At 43.2% G+C, this 14,621-nt stretch overlaps 1 protein-coding gene across 3 annotated transcripts in view; it reads right to left on the reverse strand.

The window, feature by feature from the left end:
• The window catches only part of SHROOM3 (shroom family member 3), a 252,739-nt gene that overhangs the window by 192,338 nt on the left and 45,780 nt on the right, over positions 1-14,621 (reverse strand). For all 3 annotated transcript variants that reach the window (XM_061583353.1, XM_061583356.1, XM_061583355.1), the window contains exon 2: positions 7,760-7,914. In XM_061583353.1, the coding sequence (XP_061439337.1) occupies positions 7,760-7,914 (155 nt within the window). The remainder of the gene's footprint in view (positions 1-7,759; positions 7,915-14,621) is intronic.

Below are 14,621 nucleotides of genomic sequence, written 5' to 3' on the forward strand. Positions count from 1 at the left end.
TCCCCTGACTAAGGACGTAGAGAAATTCAGTTCAGTTCACACTGTAATGTGAACCTACCTAATTTGCATTTCCTGAAACATGCAAACCGAAACACAGGTATCCTTCGAAAAGTTCATTTTTGCAAATTTTGCAATGCAGTTCTCCAACAAAACAAAAAACTGTGAGAAATGAGCGTATTAAGGGACAACTGATACAGAATGCGGCGGCTTGGTTGCTCATGAATAGCCGTCGCCGTGATCATATTACTCCGGTGTTAGCAGATCTACACTGGCTACCAGTTGTTTACCGGGCCCAATTCAAGGTGTTGGTGCTGACCTTTAAAGCCCTATACAGTTTCGGCCCAGTTTATCTGAAGGAGCGCCTCCAGCATCACCAATTATGCCGCCTGACAAGATCAGCCACACAAGACCTCCTCTCGGTCCCACCAGTTAAAATAGCTAGGCTGGTGCGGACCAGAGAGAGGGCATTTTCGATTGTGGCCCCCACCCTCTGGAATTCCCTTCCTCTCGATCTTCGCCATGCCCCCTCCCTAATAGGTTTCCGCCGGGCCTTGAAAACCTGGCTATTCAGGCAGGCCTATGGGATCTCTGGGGCGGGTTAGTTATTAATGTTGTTATTAATTGGTAGAGTGGTGCTTAGATGATTGATGGTTTTACTGATTGTATATTGTATTTTATGGTATTAATGTACGTCGCCTAGAGTGGCCGTTAATTCGGCCAGATAGGCAACTCAAAAATAAAATTTATTATTATTATTATAAAAATGTAGATATTAATGAAAATAACATTAACAAGGAATTAGGGGAAATTGCAAAAATGTTTAGATTGGTAAAAATGTGCATTAAAATGTAAACTTCTTATAGGTTTTATTTACAATTGTGGTATATATGTTTTGTCAAGTAAACAGAAATGAAATGCTGATGAATTTTTGTGAGGATTTAATGGCAAATTAACACAAATGTGGTGAACTGAATTTAAGATTGGAAAAAATGAGCAAGTAAAAGAAAGCAAAGTTGGCAGATTTATCCATCCCTACCCTTAATTCACTCTCTTGCCTGCCCATTTTCTTCTTGGCAATAGGGCAGACTTGCTCCTGCTTCTATGCCTTATGTATAGTTTTGTCCCAGTCCTACTTCTCCTTAGTTCTTCCTTCCTCCATGGTGTAGCAGTTGGAGTGTCAGACTGGGACCTGGGAGACCAGGGTTGAAGTCCCCACTTGGCCATGAAGCTCACCTGGTGACCTTGGGCTGGTCACAGTTTCTCAGTCTAGCCTACCTCACAGGGTTGCTGTGAGGATAAAATTGGGAGGGGGAGAACTATGTTTATACGCCACCTTGCACTCCTTGGAAGAAAGGTGGGATATATGTGCAATAGATAAATAAACTCTATGACTCTGCCATCATATCTTTGCTTTTCAGACTCAGCTGCTGATGTGCTGCACTGTGATTAGCTTCTAAAAGTGAAAGGAAGGGAAATTAATGCACAAGTTGATAAGAGGTAGGTGACCCTGGAGATCAATGGGATGAGATGGCGCAGCCAGATCTCCCTGCCATAATTGATTTTATGTATGTGTTGTTGTTGTTTTCAATTGTTTATATATATATATATAATTTTTAAAAATGTTTTTATATAAGCGTGGAGGAAACGGACCACTTTGTATTGTACAATAATTTAATATTTTACATAAATTTGTTTGCAGATTATGGGGTTAGGTTATTAACTTTCACTAGAAAGTGGGATCTATATATTTGCCAGTGGCTTGCGTTGGAAGGCAGATTCGCTATGGGATCTCCTGGTACAAGAACACCAGGCCAGTTGTAACTTTTTAATTCTAGGGATTTAAGAAGAGATAGGTGAAGGAGCCCATGAAACCATGATGCTTTTCAGAACACGTAAGCACTCTGAACTTTGTGTTTCAGTATTGTGTGTGTTATGTGCCTTCAAGTTAATTACTGCTTATGGCAACACTATGAATCAGTGACCTCCAAGAGCATCTGTCATGATGAACCACCCTGTTCAGATCTTGTCAGTTCAGGTCTGTGGCTTCCTTTCAGGAAGCAATCCATTGCTTGTTTGGCCTTCCTCTTTTCTTTTTCTATTCCCTTCTGTTTTTCCCAGCATTATTGTATTTTCTAGTGAATCATGTCTTCTCATATGTGTCCAAAGTATGATAACCTCAGTTTCATCATTTTAGCTTCTAGTGACAGTTCTGGTTTAATTTGTTCTAACATCCAATTATTTCTCTTTTTTGCAGTCCATCGTATCTGCATAACTCTCCTCCAACACCACAGTTTCAGTACTACAACCAACTAATATGCAAAACAAACGTGTAGGGGAAAGTGGGCATAAAAAATGCTCAGTGAAAGTAACATACAAGAATACATTATATTAGGCAAGACTGCTCCCAAAAACATGTATATTAAGCAAAAATACATACAAACATGTGTAGATTACGAGGAGTTCTCACTAAAATGCTGTCGAATTTTCATGCGGACTTTTTTAAAAAAAATGCAAACTGACGTGGAAAACTTGGTGAAACGAATTTCAGATTGGAAATATGAGAAACTAAGAGAACCCAAAATTGAGAGATTGATCCATCCCTAGCTCTTACTAGTGATCTATTCAGTCTCCACGGCCTATTTATCACCCTACTCAGTGACTATTACGGAGGCATTTCTGTTTATACTTGGAGGTTTATCTGGCTAGAAAGAGCCGACGCCCAAACCTGCAACAGGCACGTCTGCTTTATTTCTCCTCTTTGAACAGCCAAACGCAATGAAGGAACAAATCAATCTCATCATGGCTTGTTGTTGTTATGTGCCTTCAGATCGGTTACGGCTTACGGCGACCCTATGAATCAGCGACCTCCAACAGCTTCTGTTATAAACCACCTCATCCTGGCAAAAATATCTTCTGTGAGAGAAGAAGTTCAAGCGAGTTAAGGGCTCATTAAAACAACAGTTGTTTCGAGGTTCATGGCCAGAATGTCTGCAGAATGCCTCCTTCTGCAGGGGCGGGGTGGACTGCTGGTCGGTCTCCCTGAGACCCCAGAAGATCCAGCTCAGCGTAGTAGGCCCCTCGAAGCAAGAGTCTTCACCAGGGAGATGACCGGTTCGCCTTCTCTTAAAGTTCCAGATTGTCTTCGTGTTTGCATTCGGTGGGGCTGATCTGTGGATTTTATCCCTCCTATGTTCAGCTGAAACTTGGAGACCAAGATAAACAGGTGACAGCAGAGGCTGCACAATTTCTAAAGGCTGCCACTAAAATAAGAGCCACAATCATGTTCTATGAGTTTTAATTTGCAGAAAAAAGGATGGATGTTTTTTTTAAGACAAGGTCTTCAATTCTGATTTTTTTCCTGGACATGTTTTTCTTAATAATGTTATTTGTTATTTAGTTTAATTTTGTAAATTGTATTGCTTTCATTGATGTATTTTAATACTTGGGTTTACTTTTCTTTGAAAGCTGCCTTGAGGGCCTTGGCTGAAAGGCAGGGTATAAAATTTATAATAATAATAATAACAACAACATAGCTGTACATACGGAGAGGCATTTTGTCAATGTATAGGATGCTTCACAGTCACTTATAAAATAATGGCGACTCAAGGAGCTTTACATTTCATCAGGGACAGAGACGTAATAAGGGATGGAGTTGTAAGTTATTCTAGTAAATGTGTATTTCCCAACATGGCAGCCTCGTCTCTAATTACCCCTCCCCTTTCTTGGATAATGTTAAGGCACTAACCCATATTGTGATATCATCACCTTTTGCATCTCACCATCCTGCCGGCAGCAGCCAGCATGGGTGGGGGAAAGACACAACATGATGATGTCACAACATGAGTAAGTGTATCATTAAGTGCAGGGGTGGAGCTTCTCTGTTCCAGGGACCAAGCACAGCCCTCTAACTGGCCCATGGGACTCTCCCACACACCAAGCCCCCTCTCTAGCCACACCCCCTCTCTTTAGGCTGTGCCATTCACCGGCCCTCCTTGAGTGTTTTTATGTGGCTGTAATATTTCCTTGAAGGCTCATAATGCCTTTTGCTTGTCTGGATGGAGAGGGACGTATGATTGTGTGTAGAAACTAGCCTTATTGTACGAAGGTAAAACAAGGAGCTGGTATAGCACAGTGGGGAGGAGAGCCTGGCTGGGAGTCCAGAATCTGTGAGTTCAAATCCCCGCTCAATGTCTCCTGGGTGTCAAGGGCCAGCTCAAGATCACCCCATAGTGAGTGGCTCAGGGGTTACGTGCCCTGCCACCTGTGCAGCCGTGGGCAAGCTGCATAGTCCCAAGGAGCCCAGTTTGTGCAGCTGCGGCAAGCTGAGCAGGCCCTAGCCAGCTGGGGAGGACTAGCCTCAGAGGGAGGCAATGGTAACTCCCCTCTGAATGCCGCTTAGCATGAACACCCTATTCAGAGGGTCGCCATAAGTCAGGATCGACTTGAAGGCAGTCCATTTCCATTTTCAAAATTTACATGTGTTGCTCCACCCACTTTTGCCTTTGGCTCCGCCCATTACTGGCAGCTGGCCTTTGGAAGGTTGCCCAGAAGGGAATGTGGCCCCTGGGCTGAACCCCCCCCCAAACAATTCCCATTCCTGATTAAGGATGGACAGGTTTAGAGAATGGGCAGCAACTCCATGTCTGCTGCAACATCTAATTTTGCCCGTAGACAACATGCTGATGGCAACCTTCTCTACAGCACTATGTGGCTACGATCCTAAGGCTGCAAATATGCACACAAACATTTCAGTCTTGAGTTTTTCAAACTTAACTGCCAGAGTTTATTCAGAAAAGTGCAGTCCAGTTTCTCCCTCTCATCTGAGCCCTGTTTCAGTCCACATTTTCAAAACTACACGTAGGCCAAAAAGAGTGCATCTTCCCCATAAGCTGCATCCTTCTTTTGAAAAAGAGATGGAAAGACTGGCTGGAAGTCCCGCTGAATGTGCAAACATACCACTTGATACATGGGGCACACTGTAAGCAAGCAAGGGGCTTCAGGGAGGTCCACTTCTATCCCTGTGCTCTGTTAATCACAGAATCGAGGGAGTCAATTCTCAGTGGGATCCAAGAACAACCGGGGAAAATGGTGGTTCATACATTGAACTTTGGTATCATTGTGTAGAATGATGCGACAGTCTTGGTGCAGACACAATGTTTTCAGACCAGTTTCCTGCTTACTGCTTTGATGGCTCTAGTCCTCACTGCTACTTGTTGTATGGCTAATCGTACAAATATAATAACATATAGATAGCAGGATGACAGTGTCTTAGCATTAGGGATGGGGACAAAATTTGATTCAGTTTGCATTTCAAGCCAAATGTGTCAACTTTGCACTTTCCGAAAAAACATGTGAATCAAAACACAGCCATCCTTCAAAATTTGTACATATCTGAATTTTTTGATGCAGTTTCCCAACCGAACAATGTTTACAAAAATGTGGTAAAAATGAATATATGAGTGAAAATAACATATAAAATGCACTGTATTAGGAAAAATTGCTTGCAAAAATGTGTGCGTTAGTCAAAACTGCATACAAAAATGTGTTTATTAGGAAAAATTCACACTAAAATGCTGAATAATTTTCATGAGGACTTAAAAAGATTCACAAATTGCTGCAGAAATGCGGAGAACTGAATTTAAGAATGGAAAAATGAGAAAGTGAGAGAACCAAAATTGACGGAGCCTTCCGTCTCTCCCTGGCACAGGAATTCTTCTATGGAACCTCTGATTAATATAAGAGATCCTGGGTGCTGTGGGGGAGGGCACTGGCATACCTTGTTGCACTTCCAGCCTACAAGCAAGAGCAATATAGGATCTGGTCCACAAAGGGCAACATGAATCCTAACACTGGATTTATCTTCCTTCCTCAGGTAGGCTGATAACAAAGTCCTCACAGATAGTGCTGCAAATTACAGGAAACAAACAGGACTGGAGTTTCTGGAAACCATGTGATATAACTCAGGCTGTGTAAGTGGCTTCTTTTTAACAGAATCGTGTGAGGGTCTAAAGTCTATACACAGGTGGATCCCATGTCTAAATGTTTCTAATGGGCATTTGCTATTTGCCCACAGATTAGTTATATAGACAGTCAAACCCTCTGCACCATCCCTAGGTAGGTGTTCATATGATTCCTTTAAATATTGAGCTCATGAATGCAAAACATTTACACAGGACTGGGGTCAAATATGGTTCCATCTGTGGTAGAGGACAAGACAGCAAAGCCTATGCCATGGAGTGAGCAGAGACCACCTACCATTTTAGCCCCTTCTCTCCCAAAATCTCTCTGTGGCCTTTTCAGCTGAACACTGTAAGACCAGTTGTGAAATGTTTTAAGAATTTGCTTTCCTCTTCCCTTCTTGTTCTTTTATCCTTTCCTACCTATTAGATGATAAGCCTGCAGACAACAACAATCCTGTATGCAATGCTTAATAAATTTTAGGTGCTTTATAAGTAGTAGTAAAAAAACCAAAACCTTCTGTATATAGCGCAAGACACCTACTGTTATAATGATCAACAGTGCTGCATATACTCTGCGCTCAAAATGTTTAAATTGTGTACTGAGTTAAAGTCAGCACCTTAAAAACCCTGATTCTGAGGGCTATATAAAGTATGCACATTAAGACCAAATATGTTATTTTGCTCACTTTGCATAATTTATTCTTTAAATGTTACCATTTTGCACAATTTATTCTAACTTTGACAAGAAGCTATGGAGTGCACTGAAAATCCAGCTCCTGACCACTGGAAGTCTTATTCTGCCCCGTCTGGCTACTAAGATTTCAGCAAGTTGCCAACACTCTTTCCAGCCTATTTTTCACAGTCATAAGGGATAGAAACACGCTTTCTAAAACAAAATGAAAACAGATTCCTGGGAAGCTGAATATCACAACCACTACCACTCTGCGGTTCTCCTGTGTTTTTATGGACTCCCAACATAAACACAGTCTTGATTATCATTAGCAATAACTTCTTTAAGATCAGTTGGGCCAGGATAAAGCTGACCCAGGAAGTGAAGGAGTGTGGAAGCAAGCAAGCAAAACAAATAAGCAAAGCTTCTGCTTATTAGAGAAAAGGCCACAAACCCGGTCTCAGTTAACAGGGCTTTGAAAACCTAAGACAGAAAATGAAAGGTGTCCCAGCTCAGTAGCTGACCATACTGCTCAGGTGATGCTGATGGAATACTACCCAATTGCTCCCACTGAGTCGGCGAACCACTCTGGCTTGCTAACATCAACACTGCAATTGCATGGGTTTTGTTTTGTTTTTTGACTTAGATTACTTAGATGGTGCTACACATGCCCATCCCTGCCATCAACCAAGATGGTGGCAGGGGCATTAGCCCCTTAGGGAAACCTCGGCTGCCATCTTAGTTGATGGCAGGCTTGCGCCCGCAGCGCAACCAGCATTTACGTCAAGGAAGAGGTAGGTGGAGCATGAGTGTGTGCATTGCGAGCCTGTACAGCAGTAGGGGGGTGCCTGGGAGCTACCTCTCGCAATCCGTGGCAGGGTCGGGAGCCGACATTGCCGTGGATCACAGAAGGGAGCACTACCCACCCACCCTAAGGAGGGGCCTTCAGGGGCCCTTAGCCAGGGCCCAACCTGGCTGCCCTCTGGCACTGCTTCTGAGCTTAAAGGTGATGAATGGCAACCATTGCCCAGGCATTTGATAGCCATCATTTTGACAAACACCACAGGGAGATATGACAGAATTACAAAGGCATGTAATTAAGCTTCTATCATCGTTTATGCTAACCTACCTGCGGACAACCAGTTTCAATGTCTTGCATGAGCCTTTCACTAAGGAGATGGCTTTCTGCCTGGACCTCCTTAGCCCCACCTCATTGATGGTCACTACTTCATCTCCAGGCTGCAGCTTAGAGTTCAATAAATCTGCTTTCCCTCCTTCTTCAATCTAGGGAGTGAGAGAAAGAAAGAGAAACAGAGCGATGGTTTCAACATGATTTATTTTTCTCCACCCACTTCTTCCTTCCTCCCTGGAGAAAATAATGAAATTATTGTGTGGATTCCAGTGGGGATTCCACCATCTTTCCATGGGCCACAGGAGTGGCAATTATAGTGCTGCTATTCTCAGGCCTACTGAAAGTTTACTCAGTTCTCAGCCCCAAAGTTCCTGTAAACTTTCCAGGAAAGAGATTTCACAGCCTCCTTAAGCAGTTTTTTCCCTAGTGCTAAATTGTTCTTACTGTTAAGAAGCAGCCATGTGTTAGTACCACAGGGAAGTCTGTCTATCACCAGATGCTAATATTGGTGAAATCCTGAGGGTATTACTGTCCCCCAATTCCCCTCCTTTTTTTCTTACTCCTTTTTCCTTTGCTTGTATTGGTCCTGTTGGACCATTTGTTCACATTACTTTGAAAACTTCCAATAAAAGATGTACATTTTCCTTAAAAAACTGAATGGTGGATTGTGCCCCATTTTTTTTTAAAAAACCCTCCATATAGAAAAATGGCATCTCAAACAGAAGAACCCTTTCCTAACTTTCCTTTTGACATGTTTTCTTTATGATTGAAGTGTTTTTATATGAATAAACACTCACCAGCATGTGCTCACCAACATGTGCAGTCTAAAGTGGTAGAGTACATCAAGAGCCATACCACATAATTCGACTTGACCAATACAGGCTCTTTCTGAATAAATCTGTTTCCCATTGTTTAAGATGGTCCATACTACCCGGAGGTATTCAAAGACTCTGTCCTAGGCCTGCCTAAGTCTCAACCACCTTTTTTCCTATGCTGCTTAGGGTACTACCAGACAACCTCTTTAGTAACCATTCATCCTCATTTGTTTTCAGGGAGATTAGACAACAGTGGCTATTTAATGAGCATTCATTCAATCAGATTAGTTGTTGTTGTTTCAAACCAAGTGTTATCCCACATTGTCCAGTGCATTTTCCCATCACTTTCCTTATAGCAAAAAGTGCCGTCTTTTGGAGGAAGCGGGCTTGTTGTGCAAGACCTCCCAATCAGCTATATTTGCCAGTATGTGACTGTCCCACAAGAAAATAGCAATGGCCTGGAGGTGCCCTTAGATAATATTCTTTAGGGGGTGAAGAGGGGTGTAGTCATCCAGGGTCTTGGGAGGTCTTAGACCCTTTACTTTTTTGGGAGCAGGTTCCCAGCAAGGTCCCTGTGTCTCCAGCATCCTGTGAGCCAATCAGCATGAAAAGGAAGTGTCATAGCCACTGAGAAGAGTCTTCTAACATGCGTCCTTGACCTTTCCTGCTGATTGGAGCCAATCAGAGTGAAAGGAGATGAGTCGCCACTGAGAAGATTCTTTTCAGTAGCTAACACTTCCCCCTTTCATGCTGATTGGCTCCTAGGTATGCCGATTGTGGGAGAAGGCATTAACAAGGATCTCAATCTCAAACCCGCAGCAAAAAAGGGGGAAGGGCGTGGCTATGACTAACATGAAGGGACCCTGCACTTCTGAATTTGCCACTACGCTACTGGGGGTGAACACGGAGCTTGGAAAGCTCCACATGTGATGTAAGCAAGCTGTACATACACACTGCATTAATTTGGCTCCTATGTGCATATCAACTAGTTATCTTAATTGATCTGGATAAAAATACATGGTATAGTTATCCAATCAAAGCTGGTTGACCTACTCCTATGATTATTATTCATTTATTTATTAATCATCTTTTACTTACATCTCAAGGGTATTTACAAAAATAGCATAAGATCACTAATTTAGTTTTTTAAAACAGTACAAAAAAACCCTTAAGATAGGTTTAAAAACAATACAACATGAACACCTAAAGCAAAAACCTTTTCATCTTTCTAGAAAAGCTCATTGAAACAAAAATGTATTCAGTTGTTTCCAAAAACTATAGATAAGTGGGCACTATTTGTATGTCAGCAGGGATGCTGTTCCACAAAACAGGGGCAGCTGTACTGAAAACCCTGATTTTAGTTACTGGAGACTCAGTGTGTGGGCTTCTGATATTTTTGGAACTTTAGAGCGAAACTCTCCTGCAGAATTCAGGATCTGCTGGGTATATAAGGGATCTGGCAGTCTCTCTCCTGTTCAGCTATCCCAGGGTTGAAACTGAGCTGAAGAAGTGAGATCACTCAATCAGATCGCCCCTTGGTAGGGATGAGCGAATCTGTCAATTTCAGTTACTCTGTTTCTCATATTTCGTCTTAAATTCCGTTCTCCACGTTTGCATATCAGTTTGCAGGTTTAAAAAAAATTCCTCATGAACATTTTCTCCTAATATACACATTTTTGTATCCAGTTTTGCCTAACATTCACATTTTGACAAAACAATTTTCTGACATATAATACATTTTTATATATTACTTTCACTAACATATGCATTTACCAGCACACTTTATCCTAATATATACTTTTTTTGTACACATTACTTGAGCGGAGAACTGCATTTCAAATTCAGAGAAGTGTAAATTTCTAAGATGTTTTGGTTCGCATACTGTTTCAGAAAGTGTAAATTATGTAGGTTCGCCTTTAAATGTGAACTGAATCAAATGTTTCCCCAATCTACCCCTTTCTTCCCCTGGGTCTATGACAGCATCTTTGAGCTTCCAATGTATTGCATTTTAAACAAGGCCATATTGTGAAAATGCATCTGGATGAAGTATTTGCATTTAGGGTGTGGTGGCAACCTCAGGAAGGACAGCAGTGTTCAGGTCCAGCAAGCAATGCTGTATGATACCTTCAGCCAACATCACAATGATTGCAAAGGCAAACAAAAGCCCAATGGAATACACCACCTATTCTACCAAGCACCTGTTTCAACAGGCAGATTGGAAAACAGTGAAACCAGGAAACACCAAATACAGCTTGAATGGCTAACGGCAACATGAGACCTTGCAAGGAAAGAAAATAATCAGGATTGGTCTTTTGATCTCAGGGCATCAAGACTGGGAAGTGCCGTTGATACTGCCCACTTTCTCAACAGAATGAAGTCTGTTCTAGTCTTTGGAATCTAGATCAATGGTAGCCTAAAACATGTCTTGTGAGCCTCCTGGGCTCCTGAGCACTGAAGGAAAAACAGGCCAGCCAATTGGATGTGAGAGATGCAAATTTAAATTCCTACTCAGCTATGAAACTTAGTTGATGGTTCGCTTCATGCTAACTGCAACAGACCTGCAGGAGGGTCTGCAGGCCTAGCTACGGCACAAAAGTAGGGCTACATTCCTGTCTGCCTCTCCAGGGCTGGGCTGCTGCCATTTGGGGAAGGGCCACAACTCAGTGGCAGTAGTAAGAACACAAGAAGAGCCCTGCTGAATCAGGCCTAAGCCCATCTAGTCCAGCATCGTATTCTCACAGTAGCCAACCAGATGCCCCAACGGGAAGCCCGCAAGCAGGATCTGAGATCGGACTTGGGGCCCTTCTGATCAACCACTGAGCTACCACATCAAAAACACGAAAAATGGAAAAGCAACCTGTCATCCATCTCCGCATATTTTGAAATTCTGAATTAGAAAGGAAATGTAAGTAGGGACGATGAAAGAGGGAGGGAAGCATGTTACATTAACTGTGCACTGATGGCAACGGCAATCACTATGACAAAGAACTGTCCTGCTCTTCTCATAGATAATAGTGGCAAAACAACCTGCACAAATGAACTGCTGGTGCAAGTGATGCACCAGCTGTTTCCTAAAATAGCTTTAGAAAAAAACTAAGATAATGAGAGACTGACTGGTGTGGTTGCATTAGAAAGTTTTTACAAGTTTGTTTGTTTTTTTCCCCATAGCGATCATACAGAATAGAAGTTTGCTAGAAAACCAAGTTTGCTGCAGGCACTGAGGGTGTAAAAGGGACCCTGCCTACTTATCTGGCTCCTTGTGGCGACTGTGAATTCTTAATCCAAGAGCAGAAAGAAGACTTGGCTGTTAAGTTGATTTTCCACCTGTATGAGCAGAGTCATTTCTAGCTCCATGAGAGGTTTCTGTTTAGAAAGCAAAGAACCTCCTTCTCTTCATCCTCTTAATTAACAAAGTTGGACTTACAAATATGAAAACGAAGGAAACAAAATGCTGAAGCAGCACTTCTTGCTTAGGAACTGGGTCCTATATGTATTAACTCTGCTAAGATAAGAAGATGCTGTAGCTAGTAATTCTGCAGCCAGCATAAACAATGGAAAGTAAGTATATTTAAATATATTTTGCTTCTGTGAGACACAGCTACGCAGGCCATCAAATTTCCCCGTCAGAAATCCTGCTGCATTCTGTACCCACACCAATTTCTGCCTGCTTTTTAAAATTCATGCAGTCCCCTTAAAAATACAATTGTTTAAAATGATCATGGAAAAAGAGGGTGGCCTCATTAGAGAAGCATGGTGGATTTGTGCCCCACAGATTTGGCCATCACCACATTATTTATTATTGGGAAATTGTTAAGTCCTCCTTCTATCCATTCAAGATTTTGGACCCCTCCAACTTACTTTTTTGGGAGCAGGGTCCCTATATCTCCGGCATCCTAAGAGCCAAACTGCATGAAAAGTGTGTTAGCCACTGAGGAGAGTCTTCTAACATGCATCCTTGTCCTTTCCTATTGATTGAGAGGGCTCCCTCTACAACCGTCTATGACAGGGGTAGGGAACCTTTTTCAGCCCAAGGGCCAACCTTCTGAGGGCCACATGCCAGTGGTGGGTGGGGCCAGAGGCAAAGGTGGGCAGAGCAATGAATGTGAATGTCACCTTTGTACAGTAGGCTAGTATCCCCACGCACCCTCACACACCTGTCTCTATCCTTTATCCAGGCAAGCAAAGAGTCACATTAACAGAGCCCAAGGATGCATTCCGGCCAGACACTCAAGCAGGCTTTGGCCAGGAAAGGACTGGGGAGCCCTTCTCTATGGGCCAGACAGAGAGGCCTAGGGGGCTGTATTTGGCCTCTGGGCCTGAGGTTCCCCACCCCGATAAATGAGAAGATCAAGGAAAGCTCACTGACGCTAGGTACAGTAGCTTTGGGGGGAGGGCGGGGAAAGTTGGAAGTGCGACTGCTGCATTCTCTAGCGCTCCAAACACCTCAAGTAACACACAGTGTCTCTGGGCGAGTACCTGGCAACTTGATTCCCCCACAGCTTTGCAAAAAGAAAAAGCAGCAGACAGGATGGGTGAGATTTCGTGCGTTGCAACAATTCCATCCCCCACCAACCGTCCTGGACGAAAGTGTTAATTCCCAACTAACCATCTGGCTTGGATCCAACATAACTTATAGCCGTCACGACTAGCAGGTGTATCTACCATGCATTTGTCTAACCCCCTTGTGAAGTCATCAGTGGCCATCACCACATTATTTATTATTTATTATTTAGTTAGTTAGTTTAATTTATATACTGCCCTAAGCCCGAAGGCTCTCTGGGCGGTGTACAAAAAGATAAAAACAAGCACAATATATAAATACAATAAATCTAAAAACAAAACAAACAAACAATAACGAACCAAACAACATCCAAAATACGGAAATGCTGTTTAAAATACACTTTAAAATGCCTGGCAGTATAAAAAGGTTTTCACCTGGCGCCGAAAAGATAGTAGCGTCGGCGCCAGGCGCACCTCATCAGGAAGACTGTTCCACAGTTCGGGGGCCACTACTGAAAAGGCCCTGGTTCTAGTCATCACCCTCCGAGCCTCTCGATGGTATGGTACTCGGAGGAGGGCCTTAGATGTTGAGCGTAGTGTACGGGTAGGTTCATATTGGAAGAGGTGTTCCACCAGGTATTGCGGTCCCATGCCGTGTAGGGCTTTATAGGTCAAAACCAGCACTTTGAATCTAGCCCGGAAACAAATAGGAAGCCAGTGCAGACGGGCCAGAACAGGTGTTATATGAGCGGACCTTCTGGTCCACGTCAACAATCTGGCCGCTGCATTCTGGACTAGCTGTAGTTTCCGAACAGTCTTCAACATCTTGTGGGAGCAAGCTGCATTAAACATTAATTAATCCGTTAATACCCTCCTCCTTCAGACACACACACCAGGGACAGCCCGACATTTTCTGCTGCCCGAGTCAAAAGGATAAGACAGTTATCCCTGCCCTACTGCAAACACAGAAGCCAGCCATACTGGCAGCTGAGTCTTATTTTGGCACTGGCAATAGACAGCATCTTCACCGCACCTGAGAGCAACAAGCTCACTTAGGGGGCACAAGGCAGGCTGTGTGCAACACACAGCTCTGCCCTCCAGCAGAGGGAGTCAGCTGCAACTCCCCAGAGTTAGCTGCCTCACTCTTCCTAATGGAGGGGCCGGCTTGATTGCTGAAGGTACTTCCTTGCCCTCTGCAAGCCTTCACCATTTACTCTGCATTTCATTGACTTCTGAAGCAGGTCCATTAGCGGAATGACCCACAGTGACATGGCGCAAACACTTAAGGGACGTTTAATAAAATCTTTAATCTGATAAATGGATCTGGTTGTACTTTTCAGAGAACAGCTGCAGCTCAATTACATGCAGTAACAGTTACTGTTTGGACAGGCGGTCTGGCACAGTGGCAAAGATATGAAAAAGACAGCTTAGCAAAGTTAATAACGAAACATATCAAAGAGGCAGAGGCAGCTTGCCCACTGTGGTACAGTTGCAACTCCAGCTACCCGGCAGCGGTATCGCTGCTGCTTACCGGGAGGAAGGGA

This window comes from Rhineura floridana, chromosome 9, assembly GCF_030035675.1.
Source record: "Rhineura floridana isolate rRhiFlo1 chromosome 9, rRhiFlo1.hap2, whole genome shotgun sequence".
NCBI lineage: Eukaryota > Metazoa > Chordata > Lepidosauria > Squamata > Rhineuridae > Rhineura > Rhineura floridana.